Consider the following 18,874-nt stretch of genomic DNA (forward strand, 5'->3'; position numbering starts at 1 on the left):
AAAAAGAAAATTTCAAGTCAATATCACTGATGACCATGGAAGCAAAAATCCTCAACAAAATACTAGCGAATCAAATACAACAATAGATTAAAAAGATCATACACCATGATAAAGTGGGATTTATTCTAGAGATGCAGGGATGGTTCAACATCTGTAAATTAATCAACGTGATATACCACATTAACAAAATGAAGAATAAAAATCATATGATCATCTCAATAGATGCAGAAAAAGCACTTGACAAGATTCAGCATCCATTTATGATAAAAACCCTGAGTGAAATGGATGTAGAAGGAAAGTACCTCAACAGGACAAACGCCATATACGACAAACCCACAGCAAATATCCTTCTCAATGGAGAAAACTGAAAGCTCTCTCTCTAAGAACAGGAACAAGACAAGGATGCCCACTTTCACCACTGTTATTTAACATAGTATTGAAAGTCCTAGCCAAAGCAGGCAGGCAAGATAAAGAAATAAAAGGAATCCATATTGGAAAGAAAGAAGTGAAACTGTCACTATTTGCAGATAACATGGTTTTATATATAGAAAACTCTAAAGAATCCACCAAAAGACTTTTAGAAATAGTAAATGAATATGATAAATTTGCAGGATAGAAAATCAACATACAAATATCAGTCATGTTTCTATATACCAACAATGAAGTAGCAGAAAGAGAAATTAAGAATACAATCCCATTCACAATTACAATAAAAAAAAAAATACCTAGGAATTAACTTAACCAAAGAGATGAAAGACCTATACACTGAAAACTATAAAACATTGTTGAAAGAAATAGAAGACACAATGAAATGGAAAGATATTCTGTGCTCTTGGATTGGAAGAATTAACATAACTAAAATGTCCATAATTCCTAGAGCAATCTACTTATTCAAAGCACTTCCTGTCAAATTTCCAACAATCTTTTTCACAAAAATAGAACAAAAGATCCTAAAACTTTTATGGAACAACAAAAGACACCAAACAGCCAAGGGAATCCTGAAGAAAAAGAACAAAGCTGGAGGTGTCAAATTGCCACACTTCAACATGTACTGCAAAGCTATAGTAAACAAAGCTGCATGGGACTGACACAAAAATAGACACAAAGATGCATGCAACAGAATTGACAGCCCAGAAATAAACCCACACATCTATGGACAGCTAATTTTCAACAAGGGTGCCAAGAACATACAATTTCATAAATGGTATTGGGAAAGCTGGACAGCCACATGCAAAAGAATGAAAGCAGACCATGATCTTACACCATAAACAAAAATTAACTCAAAGTGGATTAAAGACTTGAATGTAAGACTGGAAACCATGAAACTTCTAGAAGAAAACATAAGCAGTATGCTCTTCAACATTAGTTTTAGCAGCCTTATTTTCAACTACCATGTCTGACTGGGCATGGGAAACAACAGAAAAAATAAACAAATGGGATTACATCCAACTAAAAAGCTTCTCCACATCATTAACTATCAGGGAAATGCAAATCAAAACTACAATGAGATATCACCTCTTGTCCATCAGAATGGCTATAATTAGCAAGACAGGAAACAACAAGTGTTGGAAAGGATGTGGTGAGAAGGGAACTCTCATACACTGCTAGTGGGAGTGCAAAGTGGTGCAGCCACTATGGAAGACAGCATGGATATTCCTCAAAAAATTAGAATTGAACTACCATACAATCCAGCTATATAAAAATACTGCTGGATATTTATCCAAAGAACATGAAAACATGAATTTTTAAAGATGCATGCACCCCTATGTTCATTGCAGCATTATTCCCAGTAGCCAAGTCTTGGAAGCAGCCTGGGTACCCATGAGGGAGGAATGGATAAAGAAGTTGTGGTATATATACCAAATGAAATAATTCTAAGCCATAAAAAATGTTGAAATCTGGCCATCTCTGACAACATGGATGGACCTTAAGGGTATTATGCTAAGTGAAATAAGTCAGAGGGAGAAAGTCAAATACTATATGATCTCACTCATAAGTAGAAGATAAAAACAAGAAACAAATCACATAGAGACAGAGATTGGATTGGTGGTTACCAGAGGGGAAGTGGGGGAGGAGAAGAGCAAAGCAGATGATTAAGCACACGTGTGTGTTGATGGATTGCAATTAGTCTCCTGGTGGTGAACTTGATGTAATCTACATGGAAATTGAAATATTATGATGTACACCTGAAACTTATATAATGTTGTAAACGAATGTTACCACAATAAAAAATTTAAAAAATTTCAAAATGACAGATATTGAAACAGGAAGGAAGGAGTGGGATATAAAAGCAACTGTGAGAAAAACAAAGGTAAACATTTGAGGAAAACTAAATATTCAACTGTATAGAATAACAATGACAATGACTAGTGGGATTATTGAAACAACTCGCTAAGTAGTGAAAATACTTCATTACAGTGACATGGAGGAAGGGAGTGGAGATCAGAGTTACTGCCTTCTGGGGCTCTTACACTGGTGACTGCATGTAAATGTTCATTAAATATAGGTGTTGATAAATATAGTGTGCATGTTAAAAGTTTAAAAATTATCTGTAAAAGAGTAGAATTTGAATGTAGAACTACCCAAAGTGTAGAGAGAATGGGTAGAGGGAATGAGAAGAAAGAAAAAGATTGATTAAACCAATGGAAGACATTGAGAAAAAGAGAAATAAAGAACATGGTCAGCAGAGAAACACCAAATGAGATGGTAGAAATAAATAAAAATATACTATTAATTGCAATTGCTGTAAACACATTATTTTACCAGTTAAAAGAGGAAGATTCTCAAATTGCATTTAAACGGACACACACCCCAATCATACACACTATTTATAAGGGACCCAACTAGAACATGACATGAACAGTTGAAACTAAAGGAACAGAGAAGACATGCCCAGAGATGCCATTTTGGGGTATGGGCCTTAGAGGACAATTCTCACACATTGCAGGAGGGATGTTGGAGGATGTTTATCAGAGTATTGTTTGTAGTAATGAAAGACTGGAAACAGCGTAAACATCCATTGGTATAGGGATGAAAAAATAAATTTTAGCATATACATATAATAAAACACTATATAACAGAAAAATTACTGAACTAGATAAAATGGGCCAAGATGGACATATATTAAAAGCATAATGTTGGAGGGAAAAATGAGTTGCTGAAGGAGATCACCATATCATATCACCGATGTAGTTCTTTTAAAGGAAACTTTACTGAAGAATAACGTACATACATAAAAATCTACAAAAGCATAATGAATAGTTCAATGAAGTTTCACAGAATGACACACCCTTGTAACCAGCAGCCAGATTAAGAAATATAATATTACCAAACATCCCAGAAGACCCCCCTAGCTCTCGTCCAGGTGCTACACCCCTCCCAAGGGAACTACTATTGTAACCTCTAACCCTACAAATAGGTTTCGCCTATTTTTGAAATTTACATACACGAGATCATACACACAGAAAGTGTGTACTTGTTTGTGCCTGGCCTCTTTAATTCCATATTATGTTTGTGAGAAGCATCCTTATTGAAGCGTGCAGCTCTGCTTTATTCATTCTCTTTGCTGTGCTGGGATTCCATTGTATGAATATGCCGTGATTAACTTATGAACGCTATTGGTGATCTACATGTGGGATTTTTTTACTTTGGGGCTACTATGAGTAGTGCTTCTATGATCAATCTTGGACTTTCCTTTTGGTGCACGCGTACCCGCATTTCTCTCAGTTATGTGCTCAGCAATTTCTGGGTCAGGGGCATACATACTTGCAGCTTTAGTACAGACTCTCAAATAGTTCCCCAAATTGAATTTACCAAATTACTTCCCTAGCAGTGTGTGAGAGTTTCAATTACTCTGCATCTTACTCACACTTGATTTTTTAGTCTTTTTAATTTTAGTTATTCTGATGGTTCATGGGTGTGAATTTCAAAACACACTCTTATACAAGTACTGTACACTGCCTATGGATTTATCTATATCTCTATCTATCTATATATATATATACACACACAGAGTAAAAATATAAAGACATGAATGAGGAGAATATAGACCAACCTTAGGATAATGATTGGGAACATCTGACAGTTGGGAGATAAAATGGAAGGCTTCAACTGTACTTATAATGTTAATTTGTAAACATGGGGAACAAATATGGGCAAACAAACGTTTTTATAATTTGGGAGGGAACATATATGTGTTTTGTCTTCTTCTCCATATGTTTGATACATACTGTATTTAATTTTTTTTATATAAGAAAAAACTTCTTACAGGAAAATGTAGACCCTCCACAGAGAAGCAAACAAATTCACAGTGTATCTTGTTATAAACACAACACTTGAAACATGCCTAATAGACCAGACATTCCACTTCTGGGTATGATTGTCTCAACACACAGAAACGTTTTAAGAAAACATAGTACAAAATAGATAATTATGTGGGTCTGATAAAGGACTAGAAGCAAATATCAAAGTTGAGTTTCATCATTTATATTTTTTTTCGCAGGGAGAGTAATTCACAACACTGCTGTGGATACCTCATGAGTGTCCACGCAGAGAGATAAGAATTTCTTGACATGTTCTTGCACTAGGAGATTTCTATTCTATAGAGAGATTGTTATCACACACTTGCTACAGATGCTTATGATCCTACGAAAACATAAAGAGATGGCAAGATGAGTAGTAAGAACTAGTCAGGTTTTAATTATGCCGCTGCCACCTCCAGAGTCCTGTCACCTCCCTGATACCAAGGTGGTAGAATGAAGCAGGGTTTCTCAACCTCAGCACTGTTGGCACTTTTGGCTGAATAATTCTTCATTTCATGGGGCTGCCCTGTGCATTGTAGGATGTTTAGTAGCATCCTTGGAATCCAGCCACCAGATGCCAGAAGTGACCACCCCTTACCCAGTGTGGCAACTGAAGAGGTCTCCACACATTGCCAAATGTCTCCTAAGGGACAAAATCACCCCCAGTTGAGGACCACTGGGCTAGGCCCCTTGGGGCTGTCCCTTCTGACTCTAAAATGTTACACTTCAGTATACCATTTGAGCAACAGATATAATATTCTCAAGAGCCCAGGTAAACATTAACATATGAGAAACCAGGAATGGCCAGGCCGACAGCTCTGGTCACTTTTATGTGGGCACTTGACTGCTGTCTTAGGAAAAGAGGTGCATTCAAAGGAAAAGCAGAGGAAACTGATGATGCTTTGACCAGGGGAAATTATTGTGAGAATGGAGCAAGTGGCCATGGATAATGACCGAGACTCAGGAGAAATTCGAAGCATTGTTGAGATCAATCAAGTGCACACACTTGACCTCATTAGACTGAGTCTCAACTCCCAATAAATTGGGAATTCCTAGCCAAATGTTATGTTACAAGAGGATGGGGATTTCCATCCATACAATACCCAGAGGGTAGGGATACAAGAATATAATGTGTTTTTAAATTATGCAAGTGGAAAATGGCATACAATCTGCCATAGGATGGGTTCCCAAGAAGCAAAGATTTAGAAGGGATTGAATGCAGTGATTTATTGGGGGAGTGTTCTCTGGACAGAGAGAATGAGGGAAACAGGGTAGGGCAGGGGAAGATGCTGAGCAAGGATCTGGGCTGAGTGAGAGCCTAGTTTCAGTCTTATCCCTCAAGCAGTCTGAAACAAGAATTGCACAACCGCCAGAGGTGGTCACACCTTAAGGCAAGGGTCCATTCTTCTAAAGCTGGCAACAGTCAATCACTGTCTGTGGGCTGCCCCAACAGGTGAGGGGTGCAGGGCTGTATACCCTCGCAGGTCATGTGGCATCTCTTTTAGCTGAGGGCAATTCTCCAGATGACATGCAGCAGCTATGAGCCATTAACAGCCAACACTTAGAGAAACTGGGAACTCACAGCTCTGTAAAAGGATTTCGAACTGTGTCTACTACAAGTACACAGTATAAACATGTTTGGCTAGTAAACTTACAAACGTTTTGTACAGAGGCTGGGAAAATCTTGGAACAGCAAAGGATTGACATTTGTGGGGCACTCAACAGGGGCCAGATGCTGTACTGGGTGTTTATCGTAGGGTATCTCATTTAACACTACAACACTGACAGTAGTTCTTACTATCCTCCTTTTATAAATGAGGAAACTGAGGCTCAGAGGATGAGCAATTGGCTGGAGGGAAAAGAGCTCACGTGCTGCCAGAACAGAGGCGAGGATTCACTTCCAGCCCATGCTCTTTCCACCGCAGCCACGAGCTTAGCCAGCGCCTGGCCCTGAAGAAGTACGTGGCATTTGTAGTTGAGGAAGGAGAGAACCTGACTGTGGGCCTTAAAGATATGAGAACTGAGCTCCACGGAAGCCAGTGTTCTCATCAGCTGAGGTCTGCGAATTACCAGCAACCCTACTACAGCCACCTCTCCCAGAGATGTGGCAGTCCTGGCCCCCAGGGACCTCCCTGAGAAGGGGGAGGGAGATGGAGGAGGGAGGCCATGGCCAGATTAAAGTAGCTCACAGGATAGTCTAGACCCACTAGAGCCACCAGCTACCGTGGGACCAATCCCACCAATCCCAAAGGGCCTATGAAGTGCATAATGTCCTTGCAAGAATCCCTTGGCCCACCTCCAAGAGGACAAAGAAGACTTCTACTGGATTTTTCCTGGGACTCATGGCTCTCCAAGAGGATGGGAAATGGGGCAAGACCCCACACATGCATTGTGTTATACATGCATCCTGCACCGGTGGCCAACCTAATGGGGCCTCCTTCCTACCATTCAGTGACAATCAAGGCCTCCCAGTGAATGTGCAGGAATTCCTAGGGCGATTGTCAATGGTGCTTTCCTCTTCCCTACTGAGACCATTGAGACATACCTCTGGATCCACGTGGCTGTACTAGGTCTGGAAAGAGATGAAGGGAGTCTTCTTTCTGTGGTAGGTACTTTCCATCTGGCAATAAGTCAGGTCTCCCCCTTTCCCATGGATTCAGAGACTGGGATAGAGGAGAATGAGAAGGTAGAGAGGGGTGTGTGAGTGTGTGTGTGTGTGTGTGTGTGTGTGTGTGTGTGTATACCAATGTGAGTGCATGTGAGTGTTCGGTGAGTAGGGATTTGAAACTCACCCCACAAGTGCAACTTATGTATGCATCTGAGGTTATAATACAGTGTACATTGGTTTGAAGGAAAGCCTTTTGAGGAAAAGCACACAGATTTAGAGTAACTTTGGTTTAAGCTGCTGGAGGTTTGTGGAATCCTCTTTGAAGGACAGATACTGTCAGCACTTGAGTTTATACAGGGTTTCTGGTGAGTTAAGATATAGCACAAATACTTCCTAAACCTACTTCAAATACATGATTAAAGCAGACATGGAATGACCCTAATTGCATATTAACTGCTTGGGCTAACAGTTTTGATTTGGCTTACTATTATGTTTGCAAATAATATTTTTGATCAAAATCTTCCGATGCATTTGGTGTTCTTCCAAACACCATCCTGATGAATCACAGCACTGCCATCCTATGAGTTTTATAGATTCGTGTTCTGCAGCGTTATGTTCCATGCTCCATGGGAGCCCCAGTGTAGCATAAGCAGACTCTGCTGTGGGCTTTTTCTTCAGACCCTCAGAGACCAGGGTTTACAGTTTTATGGTACGCCAGTGACACACTAGGAAAGAACAATAGAAAACTCACTGCCAAGGTCTTTCTTTCCACAGCACGGGACACAGTGTCCCCTCCTGCCCTCTGGCCCACATGCCACCTCCCACTGCTGCCAACCACCATTCCAAGACCAAAGACCACTCTGCCATCCCAACTGTTGGGAATGCCCCCAGAGTAGGGCCCCTTAATTTGCTAGTCAATTATTTATTTTTATGGAGCACTTTCCACGTGGCAGGCACTCTGGTAGGCTCTGGAGATACAGGGTTGAACAAATACAGAAGTGGTCCCTTCTTATGTGGCATTCACAGTCCTTCAAAAGTGTGATTGGTTCATAGACTCAGCTGCTCATGCAAATCCATTGCAGGGATTTTAAATTGCTGGTGTGTTGAAACACAGCAGAGGGGCTTGGACTAGAATCTTTGCTTTAGGTCTGGGGCCTCAGAGCAGCTCATCAGATCATTGAGTTCTGTATCAGATTGTCTGCAAGGAGCTAACTTTGCAACCTGTGCAAGCTTACTGGAGCCAAGCAGAACTTCTCCTCTTGGGGAATGGGGTTTGGGGAACTGTCAGCATCGGGGCCATGTGGGAAGGTTCAGGGCTGTGAGGAGGTTGCTGCACATACCTGGGAGCTCCACACATGGTCTGTGTGATTCTCACTCTACAGCTAAAGCTCTTGGCAGATCTACAGGCTGGCCTGACTGGAGACCCATCTGTCTCCTCCTCCTGAGTGCTGAGGTCTGTGATGGCAGACTTCACGGCCTTGAGAGATATCCTGTACCCTCCCCATTCCTGGAACACTTTGGTTCCATGACTACTCACTTCACCTCTAAACCCGAAAGGCCTATGAAATTTTCTATCAAATACCTAGGAGGATATCCAGCTTGGGTATCAGGAAGAACCCAGTTCTGCTAACTGAAAAAAGCCTGCCATGCAAAGGCAATTGGAGAGTCCTATCTGTGCAGTGCCCACTTCAGCACAACTCAGAAGCTGGGCTGGTTCTGAGGTTCCAGCGATGGAAGAAACTCTCCTAGCATGGTCTTCTTTTACCAGGCATTGTCCACTACAGGTATCCCACAGGAGTTCCCAGAATGATTCCAACAACCACGGAACTCCTGTTACATTCTGCTACACACACCTCCAAGCTAGTAACCAATCAATACAATGCAATCATCTGGTTTCTTAAAAGGCCGTGAAGTCTTCAGGGGCAACTACGTGTCCCCAGTATCAGCATGGCACATGGTAATCACAGAACAAATGGGGTCCATCTAATGAATCAATAAATTCCTCTTTTTCTCTTCCTCTCCATAGAGCCTCACACAGTGTCTTTAAGAAAGAAGGATCTCAAAAATGTTTGTGATGGACACTAAAGTTTAGGCTCTTCTGGAGTTTTACCCATTACCCTCATCTTCATGGAAAATAATGGAATCTGTGGGTCATGGCTGTGCATCAAACAGCCCTCCTTCCTTTAAGGAGGCCCAGCCACAAGCTACAGCTTTAGGAGGTTTCTTATTCTTTTCCTGAAAGTTCAAGGATGTGCCTCAACCACATGGTGAAGGGCAGCATTGACCCAGGGCTTCCCAGTTGAGAGAGAGCCTGACATCTCCCCCTCTTCTCTGCAGGGCGCCCCCTGCAATACACAGACCTCCGCTCCGGCCTCCCCAGGACTGAGTGGGAGCTCGAGAGGTATCATACCATGGTGGCGAACTTGTCCATACAGGCATTGCGGATCTTCTCCTGGGTGGCAGGACTATCTAATCGGAAAAGTTCCTTCCTATTATAGTCCTTGTGCTGAGCTCGAGCTGCGTGGATGGCATCCTTGATAGCAAAGAAGATGGAGGCAGCCAGGAAGAGGGGCGGCTCCCCGACAGCCTGAGTGGACAGAGCATAGGACAGAAAATCAGGTGAAGTGGCCCCAGGCTCCACACCAGGAGGGCTGGTATTGCCTTGGAACCCCAGCCAGCACCATGGGACCCCACCAAGCAAGGCAGGAAGGGCAGTTAAAATCAATCAGGGGCTGAGAACAATCCATCTAGTAAATGACTCAGTATTGTTGGCATATTTCTGTTAACTCTTGCTATGTGATTTTTTTCTGATGACACCATGCAAATATAATGTACCATTAAAAGTTACATTAAATAATTACATTTTATAGACAAAAAAAGCCTGACATGAATTTTAACCATTTCTTCAGTTATCAGGCTATGGGAACAATCTACCCACAACTCTGACACCAACATTTACAGGTGCCATATTATACTTACAGCATCTGCTGGAATATAGGCCTTATGACAAACAGGAATTAAAATGATTTCTAGCAAAGGTTGTTTTGTCCTCCAAAGCATAGGTCAGAGACTACCTGTATCACAATTGCTAGGAGCATTTGCTAAAAAAGCATGTTCCAGGGCACTATACCAGGCCTATGGGATCAAAATTTTTAGAGGTGGGCCCTACAGAACTGGCGTTCTTACCACGAAGTCCCAATGGTTCTGATGCATGCCAAAGTGGGAGAGCCAATGGCAAGGACCACAAAGTGGCCCAGACCCTCCCACAGAAAAGTAAACCAGGAGATGAGCAAAGGGGTGTGTTTCATTGGTTACAAGTGATTATCTGTCTTTCTTCTTAGACCTAGGACTATATCAATCAGCTTAATTGATTTTCTTCCATTTTTTTATACTTATTGGGGACAGGGAGGAAGTAGAGGATGGTTAAGTCTTCAGGCATGCTGATCAAGGCTTAATGTCAGGTGCGGCCACTGAAGGAGGTGAAGGCATGTTCATGGAGGTGTTGCCCCATCTGCAGGGAACATGCTACTTCTCACTGGACCACAGGGGTGCTGTATCTGTGAGGTCATCTCTAGGACCAAGCACGAGGCATGCACACCTGAGACACGGGTGTAGGTCAGGATTTGACCTACAGGATTGGATTAAGGAATCCCTCTGAGTGCACACAAAGGAGCTGGCTTTGACGACATGGAGGTGGGGGTCACCCTCCACCCAGTTCTCTGCTTCTCAGGAAGGACTTCCCACCCCTCCACCACCCTCACCAAAGCTAGCATCAAGCCCTCTTCTCCCTTCCAGATAAGCCACCTGCAGACCCACATGGCAAGTGGCTGGGGCCCCTCATCACCCTCTGCTGCCTCCCATGGTGCAGAAGGCAGCACAGACCCATGGCAATTGGATGCCCTGGATGCATAGATGGCCCTACCTTGGATGCATAGATGGCCTTCTTGTTGGGGGAGTCACGGAGCAGGGACACTCTGAACTCAATGGGAATGCTGCCAAATGTAGGGATCTTGTAGGTGCTGGGGCCGCGGGTGTACAGGCTTCCCTCGGGGGAATACTGCAGCTCCTCCAGGGTGAAGAGGCCAAGGCCCTGGACAAATGCCCCTTCCACCTGCAGGGCAGACAGAGACTGTTGCTACCTTTCCCCACTCCCCCTCCAAGGACAGGTACTGCTTCCCACAATGGGCACCAAGCCCTCTCTGGAGTGGGGCCTGGAAAGAAGCTGAAAAGAGCCCTCCATTGCTTACCTGGCTCCATTCCCAGCCCAGGATAACCCATCTGGGCCTTCGCCAGGCATTGGCATGGGCAAAGTAAAGGCATTAACAGTGAAGGCCAGTTTCAGAACTTGTCAGCAATTACAAGAGGGTCACGCAATGGTAGGCATAATTTCCCATTAAAACTTGCCGCAAGGCAGGTGGAGATGTTCCTTCTAGTTGCTACTGGAGAAATGGCAACCCTAAGCTGAGAAGCCAGCTCACGGGCTAACGGTTGCTGAGAGTCCCTCAGGGGCCCACACTCCTCCTGTGTGCAAAGTGGGACCACGCGCTTTTGAGCAGCCCCACAAGAGATGAGGAATTCCTTGGATAGTAGATTTTATGCTTTTTTAGCTCCCAGCCGTGCCTAACTTCTGGAAGAAAGCATGCCCCTGCTATGGTTTACAGATCTCTTTTAGGGCACCTGCCATGCTCTGCTGGCCCACATGTCCATTCTTCCGGCCTCATCACCACAGTTAAACAAGTGTGTTCTGGGGGAAGACCAGGTGCTATCATTTCGTGTCTGCAGGGCCCTGCTCAGTGCCTGCCATAGTAGGGGCTCCTCTGATGGTTGTTCAGTGAATCAGTGAACAGATTGACTAATGACAAAGTTTCTGTGTACTCAGTAATTGTCCAGTTTTGAGAAATACAATTTACATTTTCTACCAGATGCTCAGTACTTCAGTTCTGGCTTCCTCCCTCTGAATCCTCATGTTCCACCTGCTCTGGCCAATACTGTCAAATTTTCCAAAAGTGGTTTTCTTCAGGACATTCATCTCTTTAATCTTCTTCTTCAAACTCATGTCTTTCGCCCCCAGTGGCCCCTACCCACGCTTGGTAGCATTTACTTCCTGCAGAACAAAAAGCTGTCCTGGGTGGAAGAGGAATGACGAGGGAGAAAACTCCTCTGACCTCACTGCCTGCTCATTGATCCCAAACGCAATCTCCAGTCTACCTTGTGCTCCCTCTCAAACTGTGCGTCTGTGTGTGTTTACACCCAATGTTTTCACCATTCATCATCTTGTTCTCTGAGGTGTGAGAGCCCTTTCCAAGTTAATCCACAATGATTTGTCGTCTCCCTTGAGAGTGGGCTCTCATCTATCTCAATTCCATTCTCAGGGAGATTCACTTGGTACCATGTTCAGACCTGCTTAAAAATGACATTGCACAAGATGCTGTGTTGGTGGCCCTAGGAGGGATGGGGCACATCAGTGGCCAAGTCTATCACCACCCTAGTTCCCCACGAGCTTACCTGTCCAATATCGATGGCAGGGTTCAGACTGGAGCCAACATCCATGACGATGTCTGTGCGGAGGTTCTAAAGCGGAAGCAAAATAAAAGCAGTTTGAGCAGAAGGGGATGTGAGAAATGATAGATGGGTCTTGGAGACCCTTAGATTAGTAATGCCAACCCAAACAGTATTTTCACAAGCAGAGTGCCCTGGGCTCGCTCAGGCAGGGGTGTTCATGGCCCCGCCAGTCTCCACTGCCATCGTCATTGCCGAAGTTGGAGTTCTTAGCAGCTGGGGAGGGTATGGGAGTGGAGAGGCTCTCTCAGTAATTGGAAATAAGTGTGCACACACCCACACGTGAGTAGAAACAGCAGGTTCCCAGGTTCCTGGGGCTTCGCACCTGAGTCTGTTTGGATCATGCAAGAAGGAGGCAACAAACTACGTTCCATGGCTGAATCCAGCCCATCCCCTGTTTCTGTAGGGCCTGAGAGTTAATAACAGTTTTTACCTTTTTAAATGACTGACAAAAATAAGAATATGTTGTGACACCTGAAAACTACATGAAATTCACATTCAGCGTGCATAAATAACCTTTTATTGGAACACTGCCACGCTCATTTGTTTACGTACGTCTATGGCTGTTTTCACGCTACAATGATAGAGTTGAGTAGTTGGCACAGACTTTGTGGCCCAGAAAGCCTAAAATATTTACTCTTTGGTACTTTATAGAAAGCTTGCCAAGCTGTGGTGTAAGGCAGTATTTTTCCAACCAGAAAGTTTGTCTCTAGCAACTCTTGGTATTGTAGTTGAGTTGTTTCTCTTTTCCGGCATAGTACTAATGTTTTGCAAACTCCTTACCTTATGATCCCCTGTTAAGCAGTCAATTTCCACTTCAGAGCAAGCCACCCCATACGAGAAGTAGTTGAAGAGATACCCTGAGTTTGTTTCAAAGCTGTAGGTAACCTCGGGTGCTCTGGGGGAGAAAACAGAAAATATTGTATGTGTGTTAAGAGGAACATGCCCCCCACCCATATACACTCACACAGCTTGTCCTACAAAATCTCAAGACCCCAAAGGTTTTATTTTTTCATTCAGCTGTTCTTCAAAAAAGGCCATATGTTTTGAATATTTTGGATTCATTACTGAAACCCAGCTAGTCCAGAGAATTCTCTCTCTTGTCTCTGTCCTATTGTACCAATGTCCCTTATAGGAATCATCCTGTACAGCCGAGCAGTGTTTAGTATCAGCGTGCTGGCCTCTACATGGTAGAACCAGGTGACAGATTTTCCTGAGCTCATGAAGGACATGAATGTCACACTCCAAAGGATCTACTGAATTAGAATTCAAGGTCTTCAGAACAAAAGGTTCTGCCTCTGCTGGCTCCTAGGCTGTTCACACAAGTTTACCTGCTCACAGGGCTGCTCACCTTTCTCAAGGTGAAAGCTAAGAAGATCAGTATCTCATGCAGCCTGGGTGCATCTTTAAGCAGCCACTTGCCTGCGTTACTCCTCATCCACTGGCCCCTTCTAAACGTCAACAAGCGATTTGAGGAAATGTTATTAATAAAAGCAGATGTCCTCGTATACATTTTTTCTTTTTCAATCCTGAGTATGCTATACAATTCCAATTTTTCACGAGTCATATATATGTGTGTATACGTATGTGTGTGTGTTTGTGTCTGTGTGTGTATATTCTCACACCCAGAGTTTATAGTACTCTGTATCTATGTTGTTCTACATATTACCCAGAAATAATGTGAGCTGATGTGATCAGAATCTGTATGAAAACAAAATCAATACAGGGCTGAGGGAAAGGCTTATCCCAGGAGAAATCATCACCTTCTTTGACCTCTGACTTCATCATCTTCATCTGGGTTTCCTTACATAACCCCAGTTTTATTAACTCCAAAAATGAAATAAGAACTTAAGAGAAAACCTGCAGTAGTTTGTGTTTGTCAAATGTTACATAACCCAGGGAGTACTGGGAAAACATTAGTTTGCCAAATATATATGTAATACGTGTGTGTGTATATGTATAACACATATATAATACATATGAAATGTATATAATATATATGGTCACACATTCATGCAAGACCTTTTAAAGCAAACATTGCAGTATTTTCCAAATGCATTGATCTGTGAGAGAAAAGGTCCTAGTTAAACTTCCCAGAGAAAGCTAGAACATTACGGCTGACAGTAAATATGATCATATCTTTTTACAGCTTCTAAATCAGATGGGCAGCGTCTCTAGCTCTTTCTGCTGCTGCTGAATTTTAAAGTTGCAGAAGACGTGTGCTCTTTTCTAACGCTCACTGTAAGTTCCACTGAATTCTGCATTTTGTGACAAGCTCACATGCTCTAAATCCTCCTTCCATTCTTCTGAAGGAAAGCCTCCATAAATGCATAGTACAAACTAACACATGTGGGTAACTCAGAACACCAGACACTCGGGTTCTTGAAGGAGAATGCTGAGGTAGGAATGGTTGGTAATTGTCCTGCTATGTCATAAATGAGGAAACAGGTTCAGAGAATCACTGATTCCCCAAGTGGAACAGCACACTTTAAGATCAGAGCTGGAACGCAGATCTTCTGATACAGCCGCAGCTGCTTTTGCCTCCTTGACACATCATTTGGTAATCCGTGTGTTTTAGAGCATCTTTAAATTGAAATTAGTGGAAGTCCATTGAAGAGAGAAGAACTTCGGAGGAACTGCTCTCTGCTGACCTAAGGCTGACAGAATTCAGTGCTGGAGGGGACCTTTGAAGTTAGGATGACCACACACTGTGAGATGGGCGAGACCAGCACCATACTTACTTATAAAACCCAGTAGCAGACAAGCTCACTGCATCCTGGTAAGCAGCTATGACCTAAGGAGAGGAAATGGCCATCAGGAAGGGATAGCCACGGTTTCCAGAAACCCAGCACTACGCTCTCATGAGCTCATCCTCCTCCTCTGGAAGCTCATCAACTCCTTTTACTAGTGACTCACTTTCACACCTTACCTCGCATCCTCACTGCCACCTCTGCACTAGGTCCTCATCATCTGAAGCCTGGAGGACTACGGTAGCCTCTTAACTAGTCTTCCTGCCTCAAGTCACCTCCCCACTCTGCCACGTAGCCCGGTGCAGCCAGAGTGATTATCTCAACATACCACACAGCCCATGTCACTCCCCTGCTCCGTGGCTTTCCATGACTCTCCATCACCTATGGAGCAAATGCCTGACATTAAGGACCTCAGTCTTCTCTCTGGCTTTATGTAGCAGACACACCATTGCTACTCCAGCCAAACTCGATTGTTAACTCTCTGCCAACCCTTCCATGTCCCCAGACCTTTGTGCCTTCATTCATGTGGCTCCTCTGCTATATCTGTCCAAATCCTTTTCTTCCCTCAACAACCAGCTCACACTTGCCATTCCAACTGCCTCTTCTCAGTGATGACTCCCTGCTCTGGCTTTATACAGCAACTCTCTACATTGCTCATTTGATACTTAGCCTGTTACCTTCTGTTTTCAGTTATACCTTCCTATTAATAAAGCTATCCATCTATCTATCCATCCATCCTCTTTAAATACGTTAATAAGTTTTTTGGTATCTCCAGCACTAGCACAACACTACAATTTAATATGTAGTTAATATAATTTTCATCATGATCATTGTCAACTGCCAACCTCTTTACCACGTACCGGTTGCTATTGAGTACTTTGCATGCATTATCTTACTTAATATTCAATACAACCCTACAAGGTTAGTACTAATATTATCTCCATTTTACAGATGAGAAAACTCAGGCTTAGAGAACGAATTTCTCTAGGATCCTTACCATATATATATATATGGTACAAAATATATACATATATAGTGGTGGTGGTGATAATGGCATGTTTTTCAATGTGGTACAGACACTTAAGAGATTTGATGCCTGTCATCTCCTGATCACATCTTTTTGATAATGGCCTCTGTTGGGGTTTCCTGCTTACAAGGAATGTTGGACTACATGGTCAGTCATTGAGGACAAAGCTCAGGTCAACAGATTGTAAAGTCTTGATCTGTTAAGGTCAACAGATTGTAATGTTGTTGAAAACATTATCAATGGCCGACAAATCCATGCTAAAATCAAACTACCAAAACCAAAAGACATTGATGTGGTATTTATGTGGGTGTTATCTATGTGTTGGCACTGATGTGGTATTTATGTGGGTGGTATCTATGAGTGTTGGAAGAAGTAGAGGTCATGAGAGGCATAGTAAGATGGGTGGGTCTGAGAGAAATATCTTATTTTCTTTGAATCTATTGAGGGAGACTTGTACTGTCTGAGCTGGACTGTATGCAGGCACATTTTGTGCGTTACTATTGTGCCCAGTTCTGCCATTCCAGCTGGAGGGGGACAGTGAAGCAGGGCTGTCATGGATATTTCTGCTTGTTGGAGTAGCTGAAGCCTCCCACCTCAGAGAGCATCCCTGTGAGGATTCCTGACATGCAGGCCCCCAAAGGAGAAATCAGAGAACTGGGCTTGTTCTTACTACGCATGGTGCTTGTTCTGTCACTCCTAAAATCACGGGTATGATATAACCTCTTGGGCGATGACTTTTCCCTGCTCCCTCACAGATCTCAGTGGACCCAGACTCCAGAGATGGATAGGGGCAGCCCTGTGAGAGAAGTAAGTTTGAAGAAAACCAGGCTCATCTAGACTGGATGAGTGGGTTGTGGGATGAGGCCGAGTAAGCCAAGACTTCTCAGTGAGGCATATTCAGCAGTCATCTCCATCTTCTTAGGTTCAGGATAGCCAAACCCCCAATTCCCACCGGGTTACCAAGATCCTGGATCAAAAATTTTCCTCAAGTGACTTCCTTCAACTATGAAAACCATAGAGAAAGGAGCCCAGCAAGGTCGAGCATTTACTTGCCCTGTGAAATCATACAGACCACCTCAACTTCTCTTTGCCTGAGTGACTAGATCATGACCTCCTATTCCTGCTGGGGTCGGGACAGAGGCTCTGCTCTTAATCCCCATCTGATCTGCAAAAAAGTGTGTTGGATCAACTAAGACTTACCCAGTCTTCCCAGGAGCCACTAGGATTCTTTCTCTTGAAGGGTTCCAGCCTTTTCAGGATGGTCTGGCACGCTTCCTAAAGAACACAGCCACCACACACCAGACACATCAATCCTCTGCATTCCCCGGCCCAGGTATCCTGGGGGCCTCGGCACGGCCACCTCCTTAATGCTGTGCCCAAGGTGCCACTCAAACAGCCTTGGCACCCTCTCAACAATGACTGGGGCCCAGAGTGAAAGCCACAAGACCCTGCCAAAGGGACTAACACTGGCGCTAGGTTGGAGAGCACGTCCTGATTTAGTTCTAAGGCTGACAGAGGGTGAAATGTTCGAGGGATCCCAAGGAGATACTTCTACCATCAAACTCTTTCCTTTGATTACATCCCCCACGTGGGAGGAGAAGCAGGTGGGTCTTTTTTTTCTTTAAAATTTTTTTTAGGAAGATTAGCCCTGAGCCAACTGCTGCCAATCCTCCTCTTTTTGCTGAGGAAGACTGGCCCTGAGCTAACATCCATGCCAATCTTCCTCTACTTTATATGTGGGACACCTACCACAGCATGGCTTGTCAGTGGTGCCATGTCCGCACCGGGGATCCGAACCTGTGAAACCCCAGTCGCCCAAGTGGAACGTGCAAACTTAACCCCTGCGCCACTGGGCAGCCCCCTAGCAGGTGGGTCTTAACTGGCCAACCCACAGTTGAATTCCAATTTCAGTGCATTGTCTTGTGGACTGTTCTATAGCAGGAAGTATGTCTTCCCAGAACCCCCTGCATTCCTTCCAACTCTCCTCCTCATCCTACCCTCATGCTTCCTGACTTTGATGGAAGTGATTATGGTTCTTCAGCCTCTCTTTTAGCTTTGTATTTGGAGGAAAAGCATTCTCCTGGATAAGAGAGCCACAGGCATGGCCACAGCCAAAGAGCCTACAAGGGCAATTCCAGCTCCCACCCGGGGGACCCTCCAGGCCCAAAGCCCTTGGCTGGTCCTCAGTTCTGTCAGCTCCCAAGGCTCCTTACGTAGACGGCCTGTCCGTTGAGGTCAGTGCTGATGGAGGCGGCCGTGGGAGAGGTGTTGGGCACGGTATTAGTGCTTGTCTCGCTGATGTAAATCTTAGAGGTGGGGATTTTCAGAGCTCTGCTGGCCACCTGCCAAGAGAGACGACATCATGCTCTGGGGAAGGGGTTAGCATGGGGCTTGGCTACTTTCTCCCCAAGATGGGATTCAAGTTCACAGTTACAAGCAAGAAATAATTTTGTAAACTATAATTCTACTGAGACTGGATGTTCTCACATCTGTCTCAATTCAAAGCATCAATTAACAGAGTCATTCCAGTGGATAAAAAGGTCAAAAACCCAATGGTGACTAACAGTGCCTTTTTAAGCTAACGCTGGCTTTTTACAAAATCCAGTTTGGCCAGTCCCATGGGCCAAGC

At 43.9% G+C, this 18,874-nt stretch overlaps 1 protein-coding gene across 1 annotated transcript in view; it reads right to left on the minus strand.

The window, feature by feature from the left end:
* Positions 1 to 2,824: 2,824 nt before the first annotated feature.
* The window catches only part of LOC106847214 (xanthine dehydrogenase/oxidase-like), a 71,917-nt gene continuing 55,867 nt past the window's right edge, over positions 2,825 to 18,874 (minus strand). The window contains exons 28-35 of the mRNA XM_044771838.2: positions 18,459 to 18,587; positions 17,446 to 17,520; positions 15,210 to 15,262; positions 13,252 to 13,366; positions 12,415 to 12,480; positions 10,832 to 11,020; positions 9,320 to 9,496; positions 2,825 to 7,634 (exon numbers count right to left, since the gene is read on the minus strand). Of these exons, the coding sequence (XP_044627773.2) occupies positions 7,614 to 7,634; positions 9,320 to 9,496; positions 10,832 to 11,020; positions 12,415 to 12,480; positions 13,252 to 13,366; positions 15,210 to 15,262; positions 17,446 to 17,520; positions 18,459 to 18,587 (825 nt within the window). The 3' untranslated portion in view covers positions 2,825 to 7,613. The remainder of the gene's footprint in view (positions 7,635 to 9,319; positions 9,497 to 10,831; positions 11,021 to 12,414; positions 12,481 to 13,251; positions 13,367 to 15,209; positions 15,263 to 17,445; positions 17,521 to 18,458; positions 18,588 to 18,874) is intronic.

This window comes from Equus asinus, chromosome 6 (genome assembly GCF_041296235.1).
Source record: "Equus asinus isolate D_3611 breed Donkey chromosome 6, EquAss-T2T_v2, whole genome shotgun sequence".
Classification (NCBI taxonomy): Eukaryota; Metazoa; Chordata; class Mammalia; order Perissodactyla; family Equidae; genus Equus; species Equus asinus.